This window comes from Nipponia nippon, unplaced genomic scaffold (genome assembly GCF_047370975.1).
Source record: "Nipponia nippon isolate SJK-2023a ecotype South Korea unplaced genomic scaffold, ASM4737097v1 scaffold_6, whole genome shotgun sequence".
In the NCBI taxonomy this organism is placed as follows: domain Eukaryota; kingdom Metazoa; phylum Chordata; class Aves; order Pelecaniformes; family Threskiornithidae; genus Nipponia; species Nipponia nippon.
In genome coordinates this window covers 35,937,734-35,963,089 of record NW_028262380.1, presented here as the reverse complement: position 1 = coordinate 35,963,089, position 25,356 = coordinate 35,937,734, and the positions used below count along the sequence as shown (strand labels likewise).

Below are 25,356 nucleotides of genomic sequence, written 5' to 3'. Positions count from 1 at the left end.
GCATGGGTGGCCTGCTCTTTCCCTGTGCGATAGCACTGAAGGGAGCAGTGTTTTCTACAGCTTAGCGGGCAGAAGGTGGCAGCTGAGGAGCTGCTGTATGGGTGTAAAGGAAGATGTATCAGTTCACTGAGCCTAACCAGCACATAGAAGAAACAATAACCCTTAGCTTGACTTCCATAACAAAGCCTGAGTTTTCAAAAGCAAGTTTTAAGACATGTTTTTGTGCACATGCTGGATCTAAAGAAGTGTCACTATGAGACAAATTTGGAACTGTGGTGTCTCGTACTTGCACTGAACTTTCAAAAATGGTCTCAATTGGCAACATTCAGCTCAGGACACATGCTTCAAACAGCTCAATCGGCTTTCTAGAAGAACAACCTGAATCTGAATCAGAAACTGAAACACTTGAGTTCAAAATCCATGCTGATCAAACAGCTTATAATGTGCTGCTGCTTTAACAAAATGATTAATTCCAAGAAAAAGTAACATTCTAGTAGGTTTCATAATGCTGGGAGAGAACGGAGAGACACAGCTAGGTCACCTCCCAAAAGTTAATTAGCTGTGGTAGATGTTCTCAAGGGAAGGATTTTCAAATACAGGAAGTGTTTTAAGTCATGGTAAGTGCCCGCTGTCAGTGCTGTAGTCAAAGGCAAACGCAGGTAAATGGAATTGGTTCCCAACTTCTCACAGCCTGGCCTGGTACACCAAATGGCTGAGTTTGCCCACTTTTTAAATTACTGCTATAACACTGGGTTTAAAATACATTTGCTTTTCCATCGCTTCACTCTTAATATTCCTCACGGCTTCTCTTTGTCTGACGCATTCTGTTGCAGCCTGGGAATTACGTTCTTTTCAGTGGGAATTGACTTTTACAAAGGTTTATGCAGTCCCTAATACAGCTATAGGCTGATTAGAAAGTATAGCTACAAATACAGCAGTTAAATGAATAACAATAATTTGAAACAGAAGACGACATATTGTATACGATATTACTCCGTATATTACTTCCACTGCGTGTTTTACTGGAAACCTTTTGTCTCGCTAAAAAAATCCCACCCTAAACCCCAAACCCAAACCAACAACTGATTCAATTCTTCTCTTTTCTGGAGGGGCATGGAGACCAGTAATGGAATGGCGAGTTACTTGGAAAAAGAAGCTAACTAGATTGTACCTACTGTACATTGTATATTGCTGTACTAAATACTTCAAGGTTTTACAAAATCAAAAATCAGACTATGGATGTTTGGTTGATTAAATTAGGTCCTGATAACTGACAATGCCTAACATCAGCTATCGATTTGAAAGGTCTACTGTTGTGGAAACACATCTTTAATCTGATACGCTATTTGTCTTGATTTACTTTCTGTATATACTGAAAACAGTTTTAAAATCACAATAATCTAAGAAGAGAGTAGCGGAGTTAATAAAATGTATGGGTTTATATATTGTGGTACAAATCATAGTCTTCATTTAGTCAATCTTCTGTTGTTAGAATAAGCAGTTGACACTGGAAAATCCTTGTTATGAATCCAGCTTTTCAGCTTAAAATTACACACGTAAGAACAAAGAAGTTAGCCTTTCATGAAAGGCCCAAAGCTGTTGCTTCATACGGTAAATCTCCCAGTAAAGTGCACTGAGCAACAGTAGAAATTTGCATTTACTACCAATGTATTGTACAACATATCATCAGTGGTTTTCTGCTAACAAATATGCTCTCCTCTTACCTTTTGCTCTTGATGGAGAAGAAGGAGACGAGCTAGTTAAAGGCTTTCTAAGGGTGGTATATGGGCCTTGCATATCCGTACGGCCCGGGCTAGGCCTGTTTGCGTTCTGATCGCTGTGCGCCCTCTGATGACTAACAGCAGGTTCTGACTTCCTCCTTTTTCTGTAGTCACTCGCAGTACTTGCAGAACTACAGAAATAAGCAGTATTAGCAGCAGTCTAATTCTGAGATCAGAATTCAGGAATTTAAAAAGTAAGCTCATGTTATTGGTTTATAGATTAAACAATGCCAGAACAAATACAACAAAAACACGTAAAGGGGGAAGCACTGGTCTCAGACATCTTACAGCATATTTCACAGAGAAAAGCTGAATTTCTTCTCCACCCTATTGATTTAAAGTTTTATACAAAATTGCTATGTTATTTCCCTAGTGAAGGCTTTGAAAGAAACGCATCAAGGTTTTTAGATTATTTTTTGGTACTAGAAATTCAGCACAAAGATAGGAAAACGACAGAGACAGAGAACAGGTGAGGTAGCATGCTTAGGGAAACAGCACCCAAAGTGCTGCAGGCAGTAAGGTTAAATGCTAGATCGCTGCAGATGAGACAGAAGCTCAGGGGTGTTAGTGAGAAGACCCAGAATACAGCATGGCTTATTTTGAATGTAAACAGTAAGTCCTTGTAAAACAAAAGTATGATTTACACTTCAATATCAAAATATGAACATCTTCTCCATGCATCTCTATTTCGTCAGTAGCTCACAAGGTGAATGCTAAAATCTGTCTCTTCATAACATCTGCTGGCTTCAGGTCACAAAGAAAATCCTCAGGCTGTATAATCTGCATCTACTCAAATCATATATTGTATTTCTTACCTAGAGGGCCTGTCCAGGCCTCTGTCTGTTGAATAGTGATGATATAAGGAAGTCTGTGAAAACAAATATATGAATCTGTTATATGTCTGTAGTTGAAAAAAGGGTGACAATTTCTGTTTATCATGTTTGATTATGATTGTTACTCTGTGACAAATCCTATAAAAACAGATTATGATGATTAACATCCTGGGCACTCCAACATAGATACGGCAATATTTCATATGAATAGTTATGCAGTTTTTAAAAAGCATCACTACATTTCATTTCATATTCTACTTCAGTAATGTTTTTTTCTTTTAAAGCACTACTAAATAACGATCCAAAGTCATGTTTCTCTATACCCTTTCCAAAAATAGATACAGAACAGCTGAAACGAACTTCTCCTATAAAAACATCAAAATCTGAAAATAATTCCTTCATGCACAAGCGAGGTCTGCAGAGCTTCTCCTGCCCCCCAATTACTCCCCCAAATCCCACAGTCAATTATAGCCAGAAACCTTTGTAAATCCCAGGATGTTTGTGGCCAGTTGTTGACCACCTTATATTCCTGGTGAGAACAGTTCTGATCACAGAACGGTAGTCATCGCTTACAGAGTTACAGTAGTAGCTAACTGCACAAACTGTAGGAGATGGAATGGAGTACTTCTCCATGATTTTATTATTAATACAAAGTCAACCTTAAATGACCACTCATTATAAATCAATCATTTCATACATTTCAAGCCTGCAGTCAGGTAATACCACAATTCTGGTAACGAGGTATGAATCTAGAATGAGCTGCATGGTCCCTGGGGTGTTTCTTCACGGGTACAAAGCAGTGCGGTTCAAAAGTTAAACTTGTTTTAAGTTCCTGGCGTGTCATTTCAGAGCTAACCTGATGGACTGGAAATAAAACGATCCTACAGCTTCATAAGCTGCAGGAACTATTCTTCTCTCTGTAGAAGCCTTCTAGACTTCTTCTCTGCATGGAAAAATCTTTACATGTGTAAGTGCTTTTTTGGTTAGGTATTCTTTTTTCCCAGTGACTGGAATTGCAAGTTCATTAATAGGACTTCACCCAGATTTGTAAACTGACATATATACTTCTAGAAGGCATCTGTAGTCTAAGAATATTTAGGAACAGATTTCATGAGACTGCATACTTTAAATGACATTCTAGAGTACCTGTTGAAACTGCTGTTATAGGTGAGGCACTGTAAAGACAACACGATTGTTCAGTTAGAGCTCGTTTGTCAGTAGGCTTCGCTATTTAAGACCTGCATCACATACCAAGTGATCCCATCAGGACACTAACTGAAGTTTTGATTTCTGGATTATACTGAAATTTATTATACTGTGAGGCAGGGAGAACCACACAACCATGATACAACAGGGATCAAATGTTATCTAAAACTTGAGCTAAGATCATTCTGACTTTCTCAGTAAATTTTAACTGTAGTTTAATTTAAATCACATTAAAAATCAGGTAAAAAAACTTCCAGGCTTTTGGTAAGAACGGTGGCTGAGATGTAAACAGTTAAAAGATGTTAATAATCCAAAGACTTTAAAATTCCTTTCCAGAGAAATAAGTCCTCTATAACTTATTTAAGATGATCTCTGCATAGGGTTTCAAAATGTTTATTTTTTTCTAAACAGAAATTCCTTTGCTTTGTGGACAAGTATTCAAGTATTTCTTCTGTGTTACTACTTATTACTACTATTATTCTGTTAAATACTGTTACGTTCATAGGCTCCAGTTTGGATCAGAATCACTTGCTCTATAAGCACAAAGGTAGAACCCCTCCTCAAGTGAGATTGCAAACCGGGGATAAGTGATCTATAAAGAATAAGCTCACTGCAAAAAACAGTAACATAAACCGGAGCAGCAGAAATGGCAGAACGAGGTTCCCGATACTTCCCTCAAGTCATCCTTGGCTTAACTTGTAAAACACTGTGGCAGAACTAGCTCTAACATGGATTTCTATTAGATTAAGCATTACGAATATGAGCTGTATCCTGTTTGTAGTGTTTATGCACAGATCTTGTTCCTCTTGATTTCAACAGAAATTTTGAAGGCAACAAATTTTGAAAACAACATTGGGTTGTAACACTGGCAAACAGGGGTATGGCAACCCTGATGTTTCACCAAGAGAAAGCATAGGAACTGGCCTGTAATTGAAGGAATTTAGTTTCTGGCCTATTTCAAGGCTTCTTGGTGATCTTGGACAGTTCAACATGGCATGTTTTCATCCCACACACTCTCATGCGCATTTCATTGCACATGTCTAGGAAAAAAGGAAATCCAAGGTTTTGGTTATAACTACTTCTCTGTTGTTTTCCAATTTATGTTGAAATGAAATAGGCTACTGGACTAAATCATGAAACCATGACGATCGTGCCACTTCATTGTTTTAGTAATTTGTGTGTTTAAAATTGCTAGTCTTTGCATCTCTTCAGAACGGAAGCAATGCAAGACTCAGGTAATACCTCTAGCTAAGACTCATGTGTTCTCCAAGTGATGCATCTTTGCAAGATTTTAAAGTCTCTTTTTTAATATTCTGTCACCACATTAGAGGCAAAGCTGAGGCAATTTCTCTGCTGCTGCTGAAATCCTTACCCGATGGAAACTGTTAAATTGCTCCTGTCAGAGCTCAATTAGCCCAAAATCTCTGAAACAGCTTCCAAACAACAAATGTGTTCTATTGTAACATGCTACGTTGTTCTGTATGACAAATATTTTGTTTTATAATAAAACGGGAAACCAAAAGAATAGATTTCCTCTTTTTCTCATCCTCATCCTTCCAATGCTGCACTGTATCATGGCTTTTCAGGTTGTGGGAACTGATGCTAAAGTTCGGGCAACATACAACTCTGCTCCAGTGATTTACGCTACGGACAAAAGAGGGGAGCTAGAAATAAAAGCTCCAAAAATGACTTTAGTGCTATGCTACAAAAAAGGGCTACTTGTCATGCAGTCATTTTCAGCTCATCCAATACAACCTCCAGACACATTACAGGAGACATGATCTGCATCTCATTTACGGTAGAGAACGCCATGCATGCAACCCACAGCGTGTGCCCTACAGTAGGAAGTAGAAAGTGGAGTTAAAAAAAGTTATCAATGGCAATATGTCCGCCTGCTAGGAATTACTATTGTGTTCACTCTTTGTAAATTAACATGTCCTCAAGCAACACTGATCTGCAATTTGCAGCCTGTGTATGAGAGATCTTCACGCAATCTGGGAATTAAGCTGTTACCGAGGTGAGGTAGTGGTGCGTAGCCCACATTCTCAAGGAACAGGGAAGGGGGCATCAGTGGTGTCAGGAGGATGGCGCTCTCAGCGGGGCAGGTCTGCTGCAGCAATGGCCTGCTGGAAGAAGACTACCAACATTACTGATCATGTGCCCAGCTTCTCCCAGCGCTAGGTGTTTCCATCAGTGAAGGTTTGCCTCACTCATACAATGATGTATCTCTTTCCCAGGTGGCTTTCTGTGCAGTCGTGCTCCACATACGCTTTTTTCCATGACAGGAGAGTACACGAGACTGTGGAATACAATCAAGTTTTATCACAGCATCTGATTTTTGTTTGCTAAATTTGCTAAAGCCAATCTATTTTTCTGCAAACAAATGTGAAATTTTTTCTTACAAGTTTCATTTTCCTAGCAAAACACAGATTCCAAGGTTTGGGTTTTTTTTTAGTTATCTGACATTGCATTGTTCCTAGGTGATAAATAAACTATGTATGACACTTTAAAATAAAAACTCATTTGTGAATTCAAATGTGAAGAACCCAGCTCATAAAGCCCATGAACATCAGAGAGAAGGGGTACTGTGAAACAAAACCATACCATCTACTCTAGGAAAGGAGTAAAGAACCAAACCTCCTCTCCACAGGCAGATGAAATAGAAGCCTGTGTTTTGGAGTCAGTTCCATTACGGAGGTGTGCTGATGATCATCACATGCTCAGACAGACCATAAACCTGCTGTCAGCACTTAGGAAATTATCCCTATTTTATTCCTCAATATTTGGAATGTGTATGGGGCTCATGATGACTCTGTTACTGTTAACCTATTCTGTCTAAACAAAACATCATGGTGTTTGTTTTTTAAAATATATTCTGAAGAAGGCGTTTACTCCCGAGTCTTTACTGTTCATACAGTTCATATTTTCAAGGTTTTCTTTAAATCCTCTGAAAGCTGGAAACTACTTTATGACAGTTCTCCCATCACTATCCAACTTCAATGATTTTAAGATAAATATCTAATATTATGAGGTCTGTCTGCAATAAAACCATAGAAGCCAGCAGCAGAGCTGCTCATGCCAACAGCTAGTGTAACCACAGTTCTCCTCACATTTCTACACAACAGAGTGATGCAAAGGCCTCAGGTCTGTGTGCTGCCCTACACTACCCATAAGACACACGTTGAGCCTGTTCTGGAAAACGTCAGAGTCTTATTTCAAACCTGGCCACAACTATCGACCTCATCTTTGTTGACCAGTCACCGCCACAGCCCGGTACGAACAGAGGAAGGATTCTCTGGCTCACAGGTGATCTCTGTTAGAACTGTTGCATGAGGTGATACAAATATTGCAGATTGATTTTCATTGTGGAGTTTCTTGCACAGGTGCCAACCCCTTCCCTTAGCGACTGGACCGAGGCCATCTGTCATGATACTGGCCAAACAGCCATGAGGCAGTGACTACTTTCCACCACTTGTAATGGCCCCAGGGCTATACAGACCATGACGTGAATCCCAAGGGAGGTGGTGTAGATCCCCACTGCCTCCTATGGAAGGCAATGGGTAAATCACACCTATGAAACCAAACCATAGAGAACTTCTTTATCCACAGCGTTCCCCAGGCCATAAATAGTGTGTTAGTGATCAGCCCAAGACAGCAAGAAGTGCGTGTCATGCCAAAATTGACTGCTGGGTTACTATACGGCTTTTGCGTTCCGTTCTTTAAGATACTCTTATCACCTTGTATGTAACTTGTCCTTTTGCCCTTTCTTTGATGCCTTCTTTGAATTTTTTTCTATATGAAAGATACTGTATGTTGCACATTCTACAATACTAATTTTTACCACAGACATATGTTGTTATATACAGGCTGTGTGGAGTTTATACCTTCTACCCACAGCTAGGGCCACCCTGACATGGCACATAGGGGAAAGGTGAAGGCAAAAAGTGGATATGGCTGGTTTTTACTGCCAGGAGTGGATACCACTGTTTGCAGCTGTCCTGTCAGCTCTGGGGCATTTATTGACCCATGGGATCACCCCCAAGCCACTTCCAGGTGGCCCCACAGAACACATCTCCCCCACTCCCCCGTCTCCAAAGCTAATTAGGCATCTTCCAGAATATTCAACGCTGCTCTATATGGATAAAGGCTGCCTCAGAAAAACAAATATTTGAGAGAACCATCCCAAATTACCAAATACAGACTTTGTTGAATATTTTGATTCAGTTCTACTCAAAAAAAGATAAATATTTACAATTAAGCCAATATTTCAGCTGTTTTCATGCATCAAGGCTTTAAAGGTACCTGAAAATGGTTAGGAAAAGTAGGCAAAAGCTGTAACCAAACAGGCTTGTTTGCATGATGGTTCTAATACTTTAACAAGTTATTTGGAATATTCCCCCCCTGAAAATACTTAATTTGCTGTAGTTTGTGAACATGATTTATCATATTCAAAGATTTAAAACGTCTCAAAATAAAAGATAAATGTCTTTGTAAATTAAACAAAGAGAAAACCAGTATTACTTAATAGCCGTTTTACCCACACCTACTGAACATGATAGTATTTCAAATAATCATGCTAGGGCTTTTAAATTGTCTTCTCTGATATATACGATACTCTCAAGTATGAGTGTAGGCCTAGAAACTTATTGTCTTGGAGAACTGGGTCTAAATTTCACAACCATGGTTTTTTCCACATTTATAAAGCTTAAAACCAAACCAGAGTAACTTGCCAACAATTAACAATTTAAGGCCACGATTTGCATTTGATTTTTGGAGAGGCTACAGAAGATGAGAGTGGATCATGAATACAAATGAAGTAAAGTCACCATATGAAGTGATGTTGTCATTACAGGATTCGCTGACTTCTGCCCTAACACTCTAAAAATGGGGAGGGAGAGGAGAAGGAATGAAAGCCTGAATCTCTCCCACTCAGAGTAGGGCAATGACAGCCCACTACCTGATCTTGATGCATTTTATTTGGAGCAATGACAGCGACTGTCAATCCTGCAGTTATAAATTCACAACAGGATTATTAATTGCTGTATTTCCTGATTAGCAACCTTGGTCATAATACTTAATTGGAGAAATGATAGCTTAGCCACAAAGGCTTTCACTTGACATACAGAATTTGCTGTCAGATATTTTAATAAAAACCTACTACTGTCCTGGTCTATTAATTGTGTCTGAAAGCAATGCACTTGCCCAACTCTGAAGAAGTGGGAATTTGTCAAAGAGTTAGAGACATATGGGCTGTTGTGTAATTCTGAGTGTTAATCTCTGAGAAGTTTTGGGGATAAGGACTCACAGTTCCTAGGATAATAAGATCAACATCCAAATGCACTAGTGATCTGGAAAGATACGAAGACAAAGATACAATGATTGTGAATTAGAAACATCTCACAGCTATCAGAAGGAAACCACTGAATTTTAACAAACTTAAGACACAAATGGCGAGCACTCCAACCCTTCTTCCCAAGAGAATCATCTGAACAAGAATCATTCATTTACCTCATTGGAAACACCAGAAGAACTGTCTTGAACATAGTCCAAAAGCTTTTTAGGTGGCTGCATCATAAAAGCAGAAGTGTAGAGATGAAATGGAGTAGAATCAATGGCAGCAAGGAATGAAACATGTGGAGAAGGTGACACAGTTAGAAACTAAGTGTTGACAACGTCAGATACAGTGAGACATACGGGTTGAATAGAAGGAAGAATGTGTTACAGTATTTTTTAAATTATAAGCATCTTGATAAAATGTTAGTAACTTTAGGTGGTAAAATTTACAACTGGAATGGTTGAATCAATACTAGCAGTTTTAATACTGATGAGAGAGAAGAATGTAAAGCATCACAGTTATGTTCTGCTGGGGAAATCTCAATATACTTTGTCTTACAGGAGACACTACTCTTAGGTTATCATTATCAGTAAAATATTGTTGACATATTGTTCATCAGAAGAATGTATCTGGACTGTTTCTGCCCACCTAGACGGAGGAATGACAAGACAGCTTGAATGGCTAGATAAAAGGAGATAAAAGGTAATCAGTGAAAATGTGATACATTATAGACCACTGGACAACAAATTAAATCCAGATATATTTAACTTTTTTTTTTATTTTCAGGTGGCATTCAATGGGTAATTTTTTGAAATGTTACGATTAAAAAATTAGTTTTAAAAGAACGTTTGTGGTTTGCTTTCTCTTCTGCTCTCACTGAAGTAGCTGGGAGTTCTGATTTTGGCTTATGGCTAGCTACAAAAAAGGACTAAGGTTCCTGGTCCCCAGAGTGCCCTCCAGGGCCCTGTGTCAAGTGCTCAGGCTCCTCATGTAGCCCAGCATGTCAGGAATTAGCAACTGAGGGGGGCTCCAGGGAATTGCTAGCTGACAGGGAAAGATAAGAATGGGAACGTTTTAAATCCTGATACTCTCCAGCTCAAATGCCACGTCTATGGGGATTTCCTGCCTGTGGGCAGGTGCTTTTGTTTTTTTTTCCTCAAGCTGCCCAGGATCCTGGGGAGCTATAAGAATACTTAACTAGACTGAGGGAATGCTGGGGTTTACTTCCCTCCTTTTTCTGAGGGGATTTGAACTTGCATCTTCCACCTGTCTGGAAAGTACTCTAACCACCGTGTTAGACATTCTTCTGGGATGAAGACATTTGTTATCCTTTCTCCTAAAGATGTTAGAGTGTACAGGAAAGGATTTGAGCTGCACGGAGCCAGAGAGGGTGTGTGCAAAAGCAGGAGCAGGTGCATCTCAAACCTAGTCATTAAGGCACTGTGCAGGGAGGACATGAAACCTAGTTCTCAGTCTTGCTTCCAGGACAACGTTACTGTTTTATCCTTGTATAAAATATATAAACAGCCTTTGGTGCGTACATCCAATTAAGCCTGTGATATTTGCAGAAGAATTGCAAGTGCCTAGGCAACCAAGGTGAAAAACTGAGGTATCTCTGACGTTTAGGTGTTTCAACCAAATGGAGCTTTTCAGATTTATAATTTTAAACGTAAATGCTAGCAGAGGACTAAGGTAGTATCTGTTTGCCTAAGTCCTTTTTTTGGACCTGGCTATTTGTGAAAATCAGAGCAGAACTGAAGTCTTTTTGTTCAAGCAGGTGTCCAGCTTGAAAACAGAGTAAACCCCTAGCTCTGTGTTCAGGTTCAAAATATGTATTCTGCATGTATGCATATAAGAGAGGAAAAAAAGGAAAAAAAAAATCACAGTATTTACTGCCATAAGCAATTTGTATACGGCTGCATGTGTTTAAATTTAGACACATTCCTTGCATCCATCAAGTAAAATACATGATTTGTAACTTAGCATCCCTAATGCAAACTGACACGTTTTTCTGTTCTGAAAGATTGTTCAAAAATAATCCAGCCAAATGCAAGAGATTTAGGGAGACTAGTAAACAGCCCTGTTTAACATGCAATTTGTCTTGCTCTTAAATATTTACACACTACTATTTGTCTAATATGTAGTCTGTATTAAAGCTATTAAAGCCACTACTCTGGCAAGTTAAGGGTCCACTTGAAAAATAATAGTTATACGCATGAGATTCCTTTATTGACCTTTCTCAAAAAAAAGATCATATTAAATTTATTGGCATATGTTTGCTGAATTTGGTAATTTGTAAATTCCTCATTACAAAAATATTTTTCCTAATGTTTAAATATTAATATTCTGTCCTCACTTACCGGACGTCCAAACTCCAGTTCTGAAAAGAATTTATACCAGGGTTCGTTTTCTAAATCTATGTCATCTGGGTTTATGCGATCAGTCTGGAGCAGTTGTGAAGGAAAAGGGAAGGAAAAGGCACACACTGAGCAAACTGCTAGAAATGCCCTGTGACTTTAACAACACACACACACAAACACAAAACAAATATGGGGAAAGGAATGGAATAAAATCAAAGAATGAAGATGGTATTTAAGATAGAGAATATTCTTGTTCAAGAGCTGTCATTGACTGGTAGCTTTTTCATTTTGTTGCTGTTCTTCCAATGACTGGAAGATGTTAAACATTTTAAAATTACTCTTTTAAAGCTAAGAGGGCTCTTGGACCACTTCTGTAAACATCACTGCATTACTTAAGTACATTTAATGCTACTAAAGTTTCCTTCTTAAGAAGATGGTTTAAACGATTGTCATCTTCAGCATAGGCAAGAAATTGCCTGTCTGATCAGCAGTAAAGACATAATTTTATCAGTATTGCTTTTGGTCTTTCCTTGTCTTCTCACAAAGCATGTTAATTCTGGATCTTGCTGTCCTGAAACAAGTGCTGAGCAGAGTTTATCAACATGCATCATGCAGGCATGACTATATTAAAAAGCCACTTCAGCATATGAAATGGAACTGGTATATTTGAGATCCTATGGTCAAAAAATAGGGAAGAAAAAATTATGCATTCCATAATATTAGTTTTAGCAGTATTTTGTAATGCTTTATCTCCCACAGCCTTGTTGGCATAATGAAGCATTTTTTTCCACAGTGAAATACATTGTCTTCATCTGAAAAGTCTCACAGCAAAGGGATAAAGTAGCAATTGAAGATAGCATTAAGAAAATTTTTCAATGAACAGAAGAATAATTGACAGATTTATTCAAGTAGCATGAAAACATGACAGTGCAAAACAGTAGAGCTCCCAATGGGATATCTAATCAACTGTAAACTTGGCTGCATTAATTATTTTCTAAATAGCTCCGGCTCCTTTGTAGGATCTGATGTAAGCTGTCATGCAGCACAGAATTACAGTGAACTGTTGGCTTAAAGATCTCTGAAACAGAGGAAGTCTCTTGTTCAAGATATTTCTGAATTTAAAATTTGGTCCTCCACAACTGTAATTATCAGAACTTAGACACTAATTATGGTGTGACCTAGAAAGCAATCCTCAAAGAAGACAACAGGGTCCTGCATAAAGAATGATGCTGGTGATTAAGTATGTAACACTTTTTCCTCCTGAGTCAAGCTGTCACCAATACACGAGAGCAATCACATACAGCTATTTCTGTTTTCTACAAGAGATAACACTGTGCTCTTGACCATTTCACATAATTAAACATCTTGCAGCACTTTTCTTGCTGCCTCTGATGTTACTGGAACAGACTGCCAATTTTCCTCTATTGAAAGGTCAACAGCCCTTTTGAACTACCTTGGTGCTTACACACCTGTGAGCTGTTCATGCAATATCTGGACACCAACTGTTGCTTTATAGATTTATCTTCACAATGTCCCTTTCAAGGAAGGGAATTATTATTCCTATGAACAGAGGGGGAAGTGAATGCCAGTGATGAACAACTTGCTGTGCTCCACTGCAGGGTTATGAAGTGAAGCTGCTCTGGAGTTTTGCCCTTACATTTCCACCATCCACAGCCATAATTCAGCACTACCAATGACAACTGTTTCAACTCAACTATACACACCCAAGTCTTCAGCAGAAAAACACCACTGAAATTAGTTTCATGAACTGACCAGTAAAGATTTGTGACCTTAGTAGAGACTATAACTGATTTAAGAAAAACCACGAGTCCCTTCTACAGAGAGATGAAGGCATCAGGGCAAAAAATGACAGATTCACAATGCAGAAGATAACTTCATTATATATCAACTTGATTCCCATTACAGAGAATGCTTGGTGTATTCAGAGTTTTTTGCTTACCTTAAAAAAAAAATCCACAATTTAGATCTGGATAATCTGAGAAGACAGTACTAAACAATTGCTTTTTCATCATTTCCCCAAACTAAGTTACAGTGTGTTGCAATATTTATAGCATGTTTTCATCTTTATATTATACCAATTAATTAATTTTCACAGACAGAAATGTTAATATCAACAATTGGGTGCATCTACATAAAATAAACAAATCCCTTGAAATGCATATGGTGTGGAAATTGTGGAGCAACAGCACTCCAGGCACTACAAATCCAGGCCTACTGACATTACTTGCTTGGGTAGCCAGTGTCACCCTTGTGAGCCTCAAAGTCCCCTGGATAGCAGCAGCCCCACACCTACACGTTGATGGACCGGCGTCCCTTCCTGCAGGGAGCCAGAACACACCGTCAGACAAGCTGGGCTTCCACCCAGCTAGTCAAGGAGATAAAAATGAGAATGGGAGCTGGCTCCCCTTTCATCTTCAAATACTCTTGCAATTAGTTGAAAGCTTAAACCCCCCCCCACATTTCTGCTTGTAAAGAAAAAGCTAGAAAGAGTGTATTTTATGTAGTTTCTAAGTTTTTGAGTTCTCCTCCTGTAGTAGTGTGCAAAGAACATGAGAGCATAAGAAAGCGTGTAAAGCTAACTCCATGCACACAAGTCCTACTTTTATTTACAGCTTGAACCACAGAGGGCAGCAAACAAAAAGAAACCGAGAACAAAAGTCTGCAAGTTCACTGCTGCCTGGCGGTTCTAGGAAGGACTCTGCCTTCTCTGTGCTACCAAGATCAATACACAGGCCATTGATTTCGCTTGGCTTTCAGATTCAATTTTGCTGATGGACCTTTTTCTATTATCTCCCCTTCTAAGAGACTTAAAATGAACAAATAATTTTGACTTGAAAAACTGAACTTGGCTCGGTCTCGCAAAGTATCTCCCAAACTGCTTGAATAGAAGGTAAAAGCAATAAAATAAATTCCCTTTTTATGACTTGTCAGTCAAACCAAGTCATGTTCCTATTCTCTATCCTTCATCTAGTCATTTAGTAACACTTTCATCACTTGTTGAAGATACTGCTAAAGACCAGTAAGTCACTTCACTCTTTTTCCCATTTACATCAGATGATCAACACTGCACTGCATCAACATACTCAAGTATAGAAGAAAACTGATGTCATTTAAAAAAATTATATCTACAGTGTTGCATACAGCTTTACCTGTGCTTGATTTGAGATACACAGGTAGACATTCACAGGTAATAATCAAAAGAGTGCATTTAAACTGGTGAGTTAAACGGTTCTTATACGATCTGCATGCTCAAATTAATATTTTGCATTTGCAAGTTCAGACATGATACTGAAGACTCTTTGGAAAAATGCACTGAGAAGTCTGTTGTAAATTTGGCTTTGGCATTTTATCAGCTCTAAAGAGTTTGCTTTTGCTTTTTCTTTTTTTCGACTACTTTTAAATAGCTGTTGTAGCTCCAAGTCCACAACCAGATTGACTTAGTCTCTCCATATCTGTTTGAGAAGACATATTTTTTTAATGTCATATCAAAACATACCTATATGTAGAATTTCTGATTTCTTTTTAAAACACACTGAGAAAATTTTTTTAGTTGACGAAGTGTTACTCAAGTGACTCAACTAACACTGGGTAGAATATTCTGACAACCAGCTTGAGATGTCAAAGGTGACCAAACTTGCATGTTCTAAAGAAAATTTCAAATTTTCCACTACAGCTAAAAAAAAAAAACCCAAACCAACAGATGTACATCATGATGCAAGCCCAGTCTATTTCTGGTATTTGACAAAACAATAATGTTTTTTTAATTTATTCTGATCATGAAATCCTCTTGCGTATAAGTCAGTAAAATTTTGTATACTGAACATATATAAAAAATCTAAAACTAAATTTAACCTGACAGTTTTATCTGACTAGCACATGTGTATTTTCCTGCTTAGACTAAAACGCCTAATGAAAATAAAGGCATCTATCGCTTGTCCCAATTTTACAGTCTTTCTTTACAGTAACACCAAGATTTTTCCTTACTTGCTTCACTGCAGAAATAGAGAAATGTACATGTATGGAAGCATTACTTCACATATACAAGGTTAAAAGTAGTAAAGAATAAAAATTTAACTTCATATTCATATGAGTAAGATTAAGTTATTACACTGCCAATTTACTTATTTACTGAAAGTAAACACCAATTTTGGGAAACAAGTCCATGGTTCCGATGATACTAGAGAAAAAGAAGAGTGTTTTATTGAATTGCAGACATTGGAGATGGAAACATACATCAGAACAACCTATGTACCATCCTACCAGTGCTATGTTATTAGAAGAAATGGTAACGTTTTATGGGGTTATTGAAATAGGAAAGGGAGCTGCCACATCATTGCTTGGAAGACTACTCAACAGCTTAACGTCACTTTTAGTTGTAACCTGAAAGGACCAATCCCAAGCCTCTCCTTTTTGTTGTTGTTATATACTCTTACAAGTAGTACAAATTACAGAAGAAAAAACATTAATTTCCTGTTTCATGACAGAAGGCCGCTATATGATACTGCAGCTTGAAATTACACTCATCTTTTTATATCCATAACAAAGATAATAATCTATCCCTGACCAGTATAGCCACTTAATGTTTATTACTAGGTCATTTTTTTAAGTTTATTATTTCTCACATTCTTTTGACCTACTGAATCATATTTCCCACGTTTATGGTTTACATTAAAACTCATTTTATTGTGTTCTTCCCATGTTTCTAATTGCCACATTAATCACAACTGGTTCCAATGTAGTACCTATGTCAATAAAGGGAATGCTGATCTTTCAAACCTCATCTGCCCTGTTTATCGTCATATAAGGTAACTGTAAATATTCCCCCCCCCCCCCCCCCCCCGATCATTTTGCCATTAAAACTGCAATCCTGTAGGCATGGAAATGATTTAATGTCAGTAAAAAATTTTAAAATTTGGAATGTTGGAGAAAATCCCTTTGACCTTTTTGGTTTTGGCAAAACTAATAAAGAATTTCTAGTTCAGATGGTATAAATGTCCATCTTTTATAATATTAATGAACTATATTTATTTTTATATTCCATATTTAGATTCATATTTTCTTTCAGTATCATCAGAACAGTTTTCCAGACATTAAAAATCAGATCTTATAAGATTATCAAGATGAAAGACTTAACTCATGCAATACTGATACAGTTGAGAATTTGGAGTTTTCATCTGAATTTTGGAACCAATGCTTTGTTTTCAGATGTCGGCTTTTCCTAGACACACAGAAAAATCTTTTGACCTGCTCTGCTGATCATCCTTTAACCGGCCATGAGTTTTGCTTTCCATATCCCGTTCAATGAAAAGAAGGAAAGCAAATGCTTTAGTGAAACCAAATCTTTCTCTTTTTGTAACATGGCCCAAAGGAAGGATCTAAATACATAAATACATAAAGCTAAACGTCATTTTTCCAACAGCAGAAATTCCGGACTGATAAAACTGTGATAGCTCACTTCAACTATTTTTATATCAGTTAATAATCTTACACTAGTGTCAGCACAACTTTCTTCTCTTGTATTCTACATTAATTCCTGTTTTCTGATCTTTTACAGCTCTGAATTGTACACAAACAAAAAATCTTTCCATTCTGTCCATGAATATTACTTCCTCAGCTTTTAAAATTTATTCTACAAAGAGATGTTTCCTTGTATTTACATCAGCTAAGTCTAAACTTCAGATGATAAAGTGTGATCTTGCCCTTGACTGATGCTGCTCAGTAAGTACAACGTGATTAAGGGTTTTCTGCATGAAAAGATTTTAAGGACCAAACAAAGCTCAAAATCCAACCACTTGATTGAGAACATCAAAAATAAAATGCATAAGCAAGTTAAAAAAAAGGCTTCAGGAACAGTCAGCAAAGATCACTTTTTTGTCATTTCATTCATTCACTAAAATTGAAAAATTGAAAAATTGTATCTATGATCATATTCATCAGCACTGCAATTCCTATATGAATTATTTTTTTCACATTACATTAGTAGAAAATATAGTCTTTTAGAAAAGTGACGCCATTCTGGAAACATCACTGTAATTTTCTTATTTTTAACTTGAACCTGCTGTTATTGTTTGGCATTGGGAAGGCTGGTAAATGACCTCAGTGAGTATAATGCTGCCATAGCAATCAAAAAAGTGCTCAGAACAAATGCCATCACCTTTTAAATAAAATTATTTGTTAAGTGCAGCTTCACAATGAATTTTAAATCCTACTTAATTATATTGATTAATTAGCAGTTCATATAGAAATGCCAATTTCCTCTCTTAAGAATGCATCAGTTCTGCAAGAACTTAATTTCACAGAAACGCAGCTTAGTACTTCCTAGCTAACGAAAATTATATTCCTGCAAAGACCACAAAAACATAAGCGAAAGGTGCTTAGTACAGGTGTTTCACACATACTATGTATTCTGGAATTAGTAAAATAAATTCTGTGAACAAGCATGCAATACAGAAGCTAATAATAATCCAGTATTGATTACGTAAACCCCTTCTTTAAAACTGGACTCCTTCAACCATTCCAACCTCAAAGTAAAAGGCCAAGAAAAGAAAATATTGCCATTGATATATAACAGTTTTCCTAAAATAATAAAGTATTGTGATAGCACAAAGGTAAATTAGAAAGGCTGGGTGAATGTGTCTTACAGCAAATGAAAACTTCTGTTAATGGTCATTTTGCATGCATTAAGCGTAGCTTTATCAGACATGCTCGTGAAAAATTCCGCAATTGCAATCATTATTCAGAAAGCAGGAGTAAAGACTTCTAATTACACGTTAATGTACACTCAGTAATCACAGAGTAATTGAGGCTGGGAAGGGCCTCCAGAGGTCATCTAGTCCAACCTCCTGCTAAAATGTACCAGTACTTAAAGGGGAGCTACAAAGAAGATGGAGACTCCCTTTTTACAAGGAGTCACATGGTGAGGACAAGGGGTAACGGGTACAAGTTACTCCCAGGAAGATTCCGATTGGACACGGGAGGTAAATTTTTCACAATGAGAACAGTCAATCATTGGAATAATCTCCCCAGGGAAGTGGTTGACTCCGCTATGCTGAACACATTTAAGACTCAGCTGGACATGGTGCTGAGCCATCTCATCTAGATTGTGCTAGAAAGGTTGGACCAGATGATCCTCGAGGTCCCTTCCAACCTGGTATTCTATGATTCTATGATAAAAGCAGGTCTAATCAGATCAGGTTGCTCAGGGCTGTGTCCAGGCAAGTCTTGAACACGTCCAGAAATGGAGATTCCACAGCCTCTCTGGGCAACGTTGACCAGTATTTGACCAAAAACTCCTTAGGTTTGCAATTAGGCACATCCTGAAAATGCAAATAGTTTATTTTTATGCATTAATTAATCAGACATCATATGTGCTGCTAATACTACTGAAAACGAGTGCTGGAGATGCCTGCCAATTAGAAAAAGCAGTTTTCATTATTTCACAGTTCTGCTCATCATCCATTAGGTTTGCACAGTGGCGGTTTGATTTCTTGGAAATACCAGAAGATCTAAATTTAGCAAATAAGCCAAACTCCCGTTCTCAACACAAGCATCAGGAAAGAGCAAAGACAAATTGCTGTAAAATCATATTTGAAAAAGGACCTTCAATATTCATCTAAGTAGTTATAATCAGTAGTAAATAATAAAAAGATGACCTCTCACCAAACCTCTTTACTGTATTGCCTATTTTACTTATGTGTCTTACCGGTCTTTCATGTTCAAGGATTGATGACTTTCCTGGCTCATATTCAAAAATACTTCTTGGTTCAGAACGGAACTTGCGGGTATCTACCTTTCTGTCAGGGGGATCCCAGTCATTTCTAAATAACAAATAAGAGCAATTGAGTTAATTTACTGTCATTGCCATCTGCTTTACAGCTCCGTGCAGGAGAAACAAGCAAAACCAAATGAATTTCAGCATGATTTCTCTTTCCAGATTTCAGTTGTGAAATGTCTGGCCTAGCATCCCAATGTTTTAACCACTGTATCATCTTAACCTGTTTACAGCAGGTATACTCAGTACAGCAGGAAAAATACTAGAGATGTCCAGCCTATGTGATCACTCGTACTTTTGTTATAACTGGCAGACAAGTTTAAAAACTTCCCTGACATACCGTATCAAAATACCATGACATGCCTTCTCAAATCGCAAATTTACTATACTTGTTTTATGCACTATACTAATACAGGCAAGTGGTAGATGTTTTGTCATCACACAATATGACAGTAAGTCCATATTGAAAAAGTTACAAAATCTGAGAGAAAAAATGAGGAATTATTTTAAAAGACGGTGTAAAAGTCTAACAGATGCTCTTTATCCTGATCTGTAGAACTGCTCCTGAATATCCTTGTAAGCAGTACACTGTTTCCTTGGAAATTTGAGTAGATAAGCAAGAACATGAATTTGGCAGTTGACTTTGGGACAGAAATTTATCCATTTTCTCTATAATTATAAATTTGCTTTCAATTTAATAGTGCTATGCAAAGAATAAAAAGTAACCCCTACTACTATATTTTTTCAGTCATTTACCATGTTGTATTAATAGCTACCTATATATTTTTGGGGGAGGGTTAGCTAGCCAGCATCACAGTGAGAGCTACCTTTTCATGGCAGGTTTTGTAGTCACTACCTACACTGCATTTGGAAAACTGTAGCTCGCACAATCTTTTTATTTAGCTCTGTGTAAAATGACGCACTAGTAACTCAAAGCATGGGGGAAAGGAAAGGGGAAATCCTAGCAGCTATTGTCTGCATTTACAATAAGAAAGAGCATACACTGATTAAATTCTATCAGTTCTATCAGCCTTTCTAATGTGACTTGGTTTGATGTGACCTGACATAATAAGGCACATGTCACGTGCCTTTAAAAAAAATCTATGGGGTAGCTTTTGTTTACAGTATGTTTGTGAGTGCAATTTCTGGGACACAGACACCTCTATTTATAAAACACCCTACATTTCAAGGGAAGTAGTTCTACATGGCTCTATTGTTTATTTTCACTGAGGAAAAAATTAGTTTCAGAGCAGAAAAGGTTGTATTTTTTGAGAAAGAACAGGAAAATGGAAATGTTCTGATCTGGTTGCATTATACTGCAAGTCACTGAAGAAAAAAGGATGCTACTGAAATTCTGATTCACACTCAGTTCACTTGATTTACAGCATTTAGCCTGTAATCCCTTATGGACAATATTTTTGAGCCCAACTGTTAACGCAAACCATATCTTGCCTCCCAGCTATGAAACTGTGATACATGTGGACCTAAGCCTCTTATGTGAGATTTTAAATACTCAGGCTTTATAGGCAATTAAAAAAAAAATGGCAGGAGAAGATTGACGAGCTATAGCTGTCAGCAGCAAAGCATAACTAACGTGTTTGGCATCTCCTGGCCTGGAGAACATAGATTTCCACTGCCTGTCTTATCATGCAGGAGATTAAAAGGAGAAGCTAAACACCCAAATTCAGCACTGAAGCAGTTATTTTCAAGCTTGACAAAGGGAACTGCAACAGGCCTCAGTTTCTGTGACCAAGGCATTTGGCCTAGCACAGGATGATGACTCACATAACTTCAGAGATCAAAGCTAAGCAGATCCACATTTTGGTGCCTTGCTAACAAAATCTACACTTCTGTAGGGCTTGCTAACAAAATTCAAACTTCATGGCCTTTGGGAGGTAGCCCAACTCTAACCCCTAGCATTTCCTCTTGACAACTTGCCATCAGCAACAGGAGTAGCCAATATCAGTAATCACCAAGCAATCCCATTTTCCTCTGCAGTGTGTGTATCTGCTGGATTACCTTTTGGATTGCCATAGTCATAGTCTTAACATGAAACACTTAGTATGGTCTTTTCTCATAATATTTTATTCAAACTGCTAATTATTTGTAACTGTTTAATATAATGCAATTTCTACATATCAAAATGTTTACAGTGTCCAAGCTGACAAAAATGGGCAAATTCTGTTTTGTTGCTTGAGCGTAACCAAGAGAGGTGGGCTTGTAGCCACAAATGGAACAAAAAATTACCCTTTTCATATATAAAATATACACATACATACACACATATAAAAATGTATAATAACATAGTATTATATTCACATGTAGTATTCATGAATGTAAACACTAAAGAAAAAGCTTTTTGCTTGAGCTAATAGCTACAGATATGCTGACAAGTCTACAGAGTTTGTCTGCGGGGCACTTTGCATGGTTTTATCAGAAGGATAAGCATTTTTTTTCTGAGTTATTAAGTATTAACCTTTCCCAGACTGGACTCTAACCACTGGGACCTAGTTTGGTGCAGCAAATTTGAAGCTGGAAAACCATGAGAAATCTGAAATGCCCCTTTAATCTGTAAACATCTTCTTGGTCTACCAAAATGGAGATAGAGATTGAAAAAATGGGGATATAAAGCACTTCTGAGCTCTCGGGAAACGTAGGTTGACTGCTACACTCTTACAGTTTTGCCCTTCCTTGAATTTCAATTTACAACATCTTTTAGATCCTTTCTCTTTGCTCTTGTATACCATAAATAGCCTTTCCCACTCAGAGACTAACTTTTCAAGACAGCTGCTAGAGCATGGATTGTTCTGAAACACAACAATTAGGACAATCCTGTTAATGAGAATGAAAATCTTAAATGCTCATGCTGTTATCACTTGTAAGAATAAGCACTTCTTTAGCACTCTGAAGAAATGGCAGTACCACGCATGATGCCCACGCTACTGATGATTACCCCTCATCACCTGACTGTCCCTTGAATAAAGCCCTTGAAGTCATATTATTCTATAGCTGCTATTTTATCCTTTGTGATATCCTGTAATTGGATTACTGTACATACCAAGAACAGTTTTTGAAAACATGCTAACTTACTTTTCTGGTGTAGACCTTTCCCTCAGACGATGTGGTGGTACTGGAGGCGGCACATGTGGAGGCAGTAAAGGGGATGAGACCTTAAAGGCATCGGAGCTACTGTCAGAAGCGCTTTTAGACAATGGTCTGTACGTCTGCGTCTTTGCAGCTGGGTGTGCCTGAGCAGAGAAGGATGGACTGTAGCTACCTAATATAAAACAAAACCAGAAATAGTCACAGCATAAGAATGAGTTTTAATAAGACACAACACAGAATGCTACAAGAACCCACAGTTACTCAATAAAGCTGCAAGGTTACAAAAATGTGTAAATGCATTTTTAAAAGTACATTGCTGTATACCACATAACTCATTAGAATACTTTTTATATACTTCTATATAAAACTACAAACACACAGATAAAGCACAGTATAGTTAAAATAAATTAATGATTAATTTGAGGGGGAGAGAAGTTAAGGGCTGTATATATCCATTAGAGCTGTTAATGACAGCCTGTAATTAATCCCCAGGCTCATCCGGCCTCTCAGTTTTCAATGTTCAGAAGGAAGAGAAGAGGCAGGAAATGCACGTTTTTTTCATTGTTTTAATAATTACTGTCAGTTTGGGACAACTACGCAATAGCGTATCTTGAAGAGGATCACAAGAGTCCAAACAGATCTCGGACAACCGACCCAGAACCAATGCTCTCAACAGTATGGAAAAACACAGTATGAGAGCATGCCGAATGCAACAAACACTGAAATGGAAGAATTTTGAATAGCATTTTTGCACAAGGAACTACGCTTTTTTTGTGCATATAGCCTATTCACTCTTCCATTTTTATAAATAATTCTACCACATGGTTATAATCTTCTGAAAGACAAAAAAATTCTATATCTTAGATGAATATGTCTTTCTTGCAGCTAAATAACGTCATCACCAGTGCCTACAGCAAAAACAAACAAGATCATAAACCAGAATCATCTTTATTAGGCACTCTTACTGCATATTTTAAAAGGTGTTTTCAGTACAACCTTTTTGTCTTCCCATGTCAGCAATTAGCATTTGTACTTTCACACAGTAGTTGCCTCTTCATTTTGATAAGGAAAGGCTGTGTTACTCACAATCACTAGTGAAAATAAATGCCATGTAATCAAGAAACTACAGTATTACAGTGTGTCCCATCTACTGTGTAAGAGGACCACAGCTGCAATTCATTTCTGGGGTAAGAATGAAACCAAAATTAAACTTTGTTTCATTTGGGAAAAAAGGCATGAAAAAACACCAACTGAGATCAAACAAGACCATAAAAAAATGTTTATATAAGCATTATAAAAGCAAGCGTGAATAGTTAACTACCCCTGTTACTTGCTGACATTAACTAAAGACTCATTTTGAAGTGAGTGAATAATTCCTACCAGTACTGTATGCATACGCGGTATTATACATGTCTGTGTCGTCATCTACAAAAGAAATAGACATGTTACAGTAGTGCAACACATGCCAGTTTATCACAGCAACGCAGCTCTGTTTTTGCAAATACAAACAGAAGATTGGTAGGCAATCAAGTGCTGTATTTCTTTTCCTCATCTCACAGGTGTTTTCTGAAGACTCTCTCTTCCCATTATACTTACCATAGGCTATTTTTACCATCTTATTGGGAAAATGGTATATTCTGGTCATGTCACCCATATTGCGTACTTACTGGTTAGCATTGAATTGCAAATTATAGCTTTTTGTCTGTTGTTCTCCCTTCCTCGAGATCAATTTCTTGCTTTTGTCAGCTCTCTACTAGAGACTATTAAGTTATTGTTCCTATCACAAAAAGCAACCTCAAATATCTACTATGTGACTAGTGTTCAAAATAGATCTTGTAAGCCAAAATTTTCCTGCTTACGTTTTTTATTCTCCCACTAACATTCTGTGTGACCATACTGAATGCAAGCTCTACCTCAGACAAATAAAGTCTCCTTCCTTCTGGAGGTGTAATGAACATAATTGCTGTTTATACAGTTTTTTGACATCCTTGGTGACAATCATGATAAAGGACGTTAATTCTAAAGCTAGTAATGTCACCAAAGCTCCATTTCAGCAAAACCAATTAAGACATTCTATGAAAAAAGTGCAATTCAGACAGAAAATGTATCCTCAAAACAGCCTGTTTACTAGCCTATGCGGTTCTAACACGAGCTCTCAAAAAAAAAAAAAAAGAAAGCTGCTATGGTAGGAGATTTACAGGTGCAAATTTCTCATCCCTCAAACTGGAGATGAGGATCACTTCACTGAGCTCCCCAGTGACATGGAATCATACTGGTTGCACCTATCCTAATCACTTTAATTTTTATGTCGTTTTAGTAATAAAATAAACCCATTAGAAATTTTCAGCCTTTAGCAGAGGAAAAAAGCTCTCTGCAGTAAAATCTATCATCGAATTTACCCATTTGATTTCCTTCATTATCCGACACTTGAACACTTGTATTTTCACATAGCAGACAATCAAAATGCAGAAAAGTGCATTTTTTTAATACCACTGAGAACCACTAAGAACCCAGCCAAGACAAAAGCATACTTACCAGGCTTATGAACCATATGGATTTGCTTGAACATTGTCTTGTACCAATCCTTCGGCCTGTCAACTGTCTAAATAAAATACAGTTTTTAAACAATTAATAAAAAAATAAAAATACCTGTGTGTACAGATCTGATCAGACATTTAATGTTATTCTGGACACAAAGCCTATTATGTTTTGTCCCCTATTTAATATAATAATTTTCATATCATCTATTTCAAATGCTGTATTTATGCTTTTCATCTAGGAGTTCCTGTAACAAGCTCTGGAAGACACTGAAACTGAGTCAGTTTTGGACTCTGATCTTGGAGGGTACAATGGTTAGGAACATAGGAATTAGTGCCGGATCAAGAGTTTATCTTCTTAGTGCCCTATATGTGACAACGATGAAAGCTAGATACTTTACATGAAA

General features: G+C 37.5%; 1 protein-coding gene across 7 annotated transcripts in view; it reads right to left on the bottom strand.

Moving 5' to 3' along the window:
* Positions 1–25,356, bottom strand: part of SORBS2 (sorbin and SH3 domain containing 2) — a 175,465-nt gene that overhangs the window by 29,368 nt on the left and 120,741 nt on the right. For 5 of the 7 annotated variants that reach the window (XM_087737721.1, XM_087737722.1, XM_087737724.1 and 2 more), the window contains 6 exons: positions 24,948–25,014; positions 23,793–23,837; positions 22,398–22,584; positions 19,239–19,353; positions 2,597–2,649; positions 1,725–1,912 (listed from right to left, as the gene is read on the bottom strand). In XM_087737721.1, the coding sequence (XP_087593847.1) occupies positions 1,725–1,912; positions 2,597–2,649; positions 19,239–19,353; positions 22,398–22,584; positions 23,793–23,837; positions 24,948–25,014 (655 nt within the window). Of the gene's footprint in view, positions 1–1,724; positions 1,913–2,596; positions 2,650–9,328; positions 9,386–11,515; positions 11,600–19,238; positions 19,354–22,397; positions 22,585–23,792; positions 23,838–24,947; positions 25,015–25,356 lie in introns of all 7 variants that reach the window. The other 2 variants (XM_087737720.1, XM_087737725.1) reach the window with 2 other exon arrangements.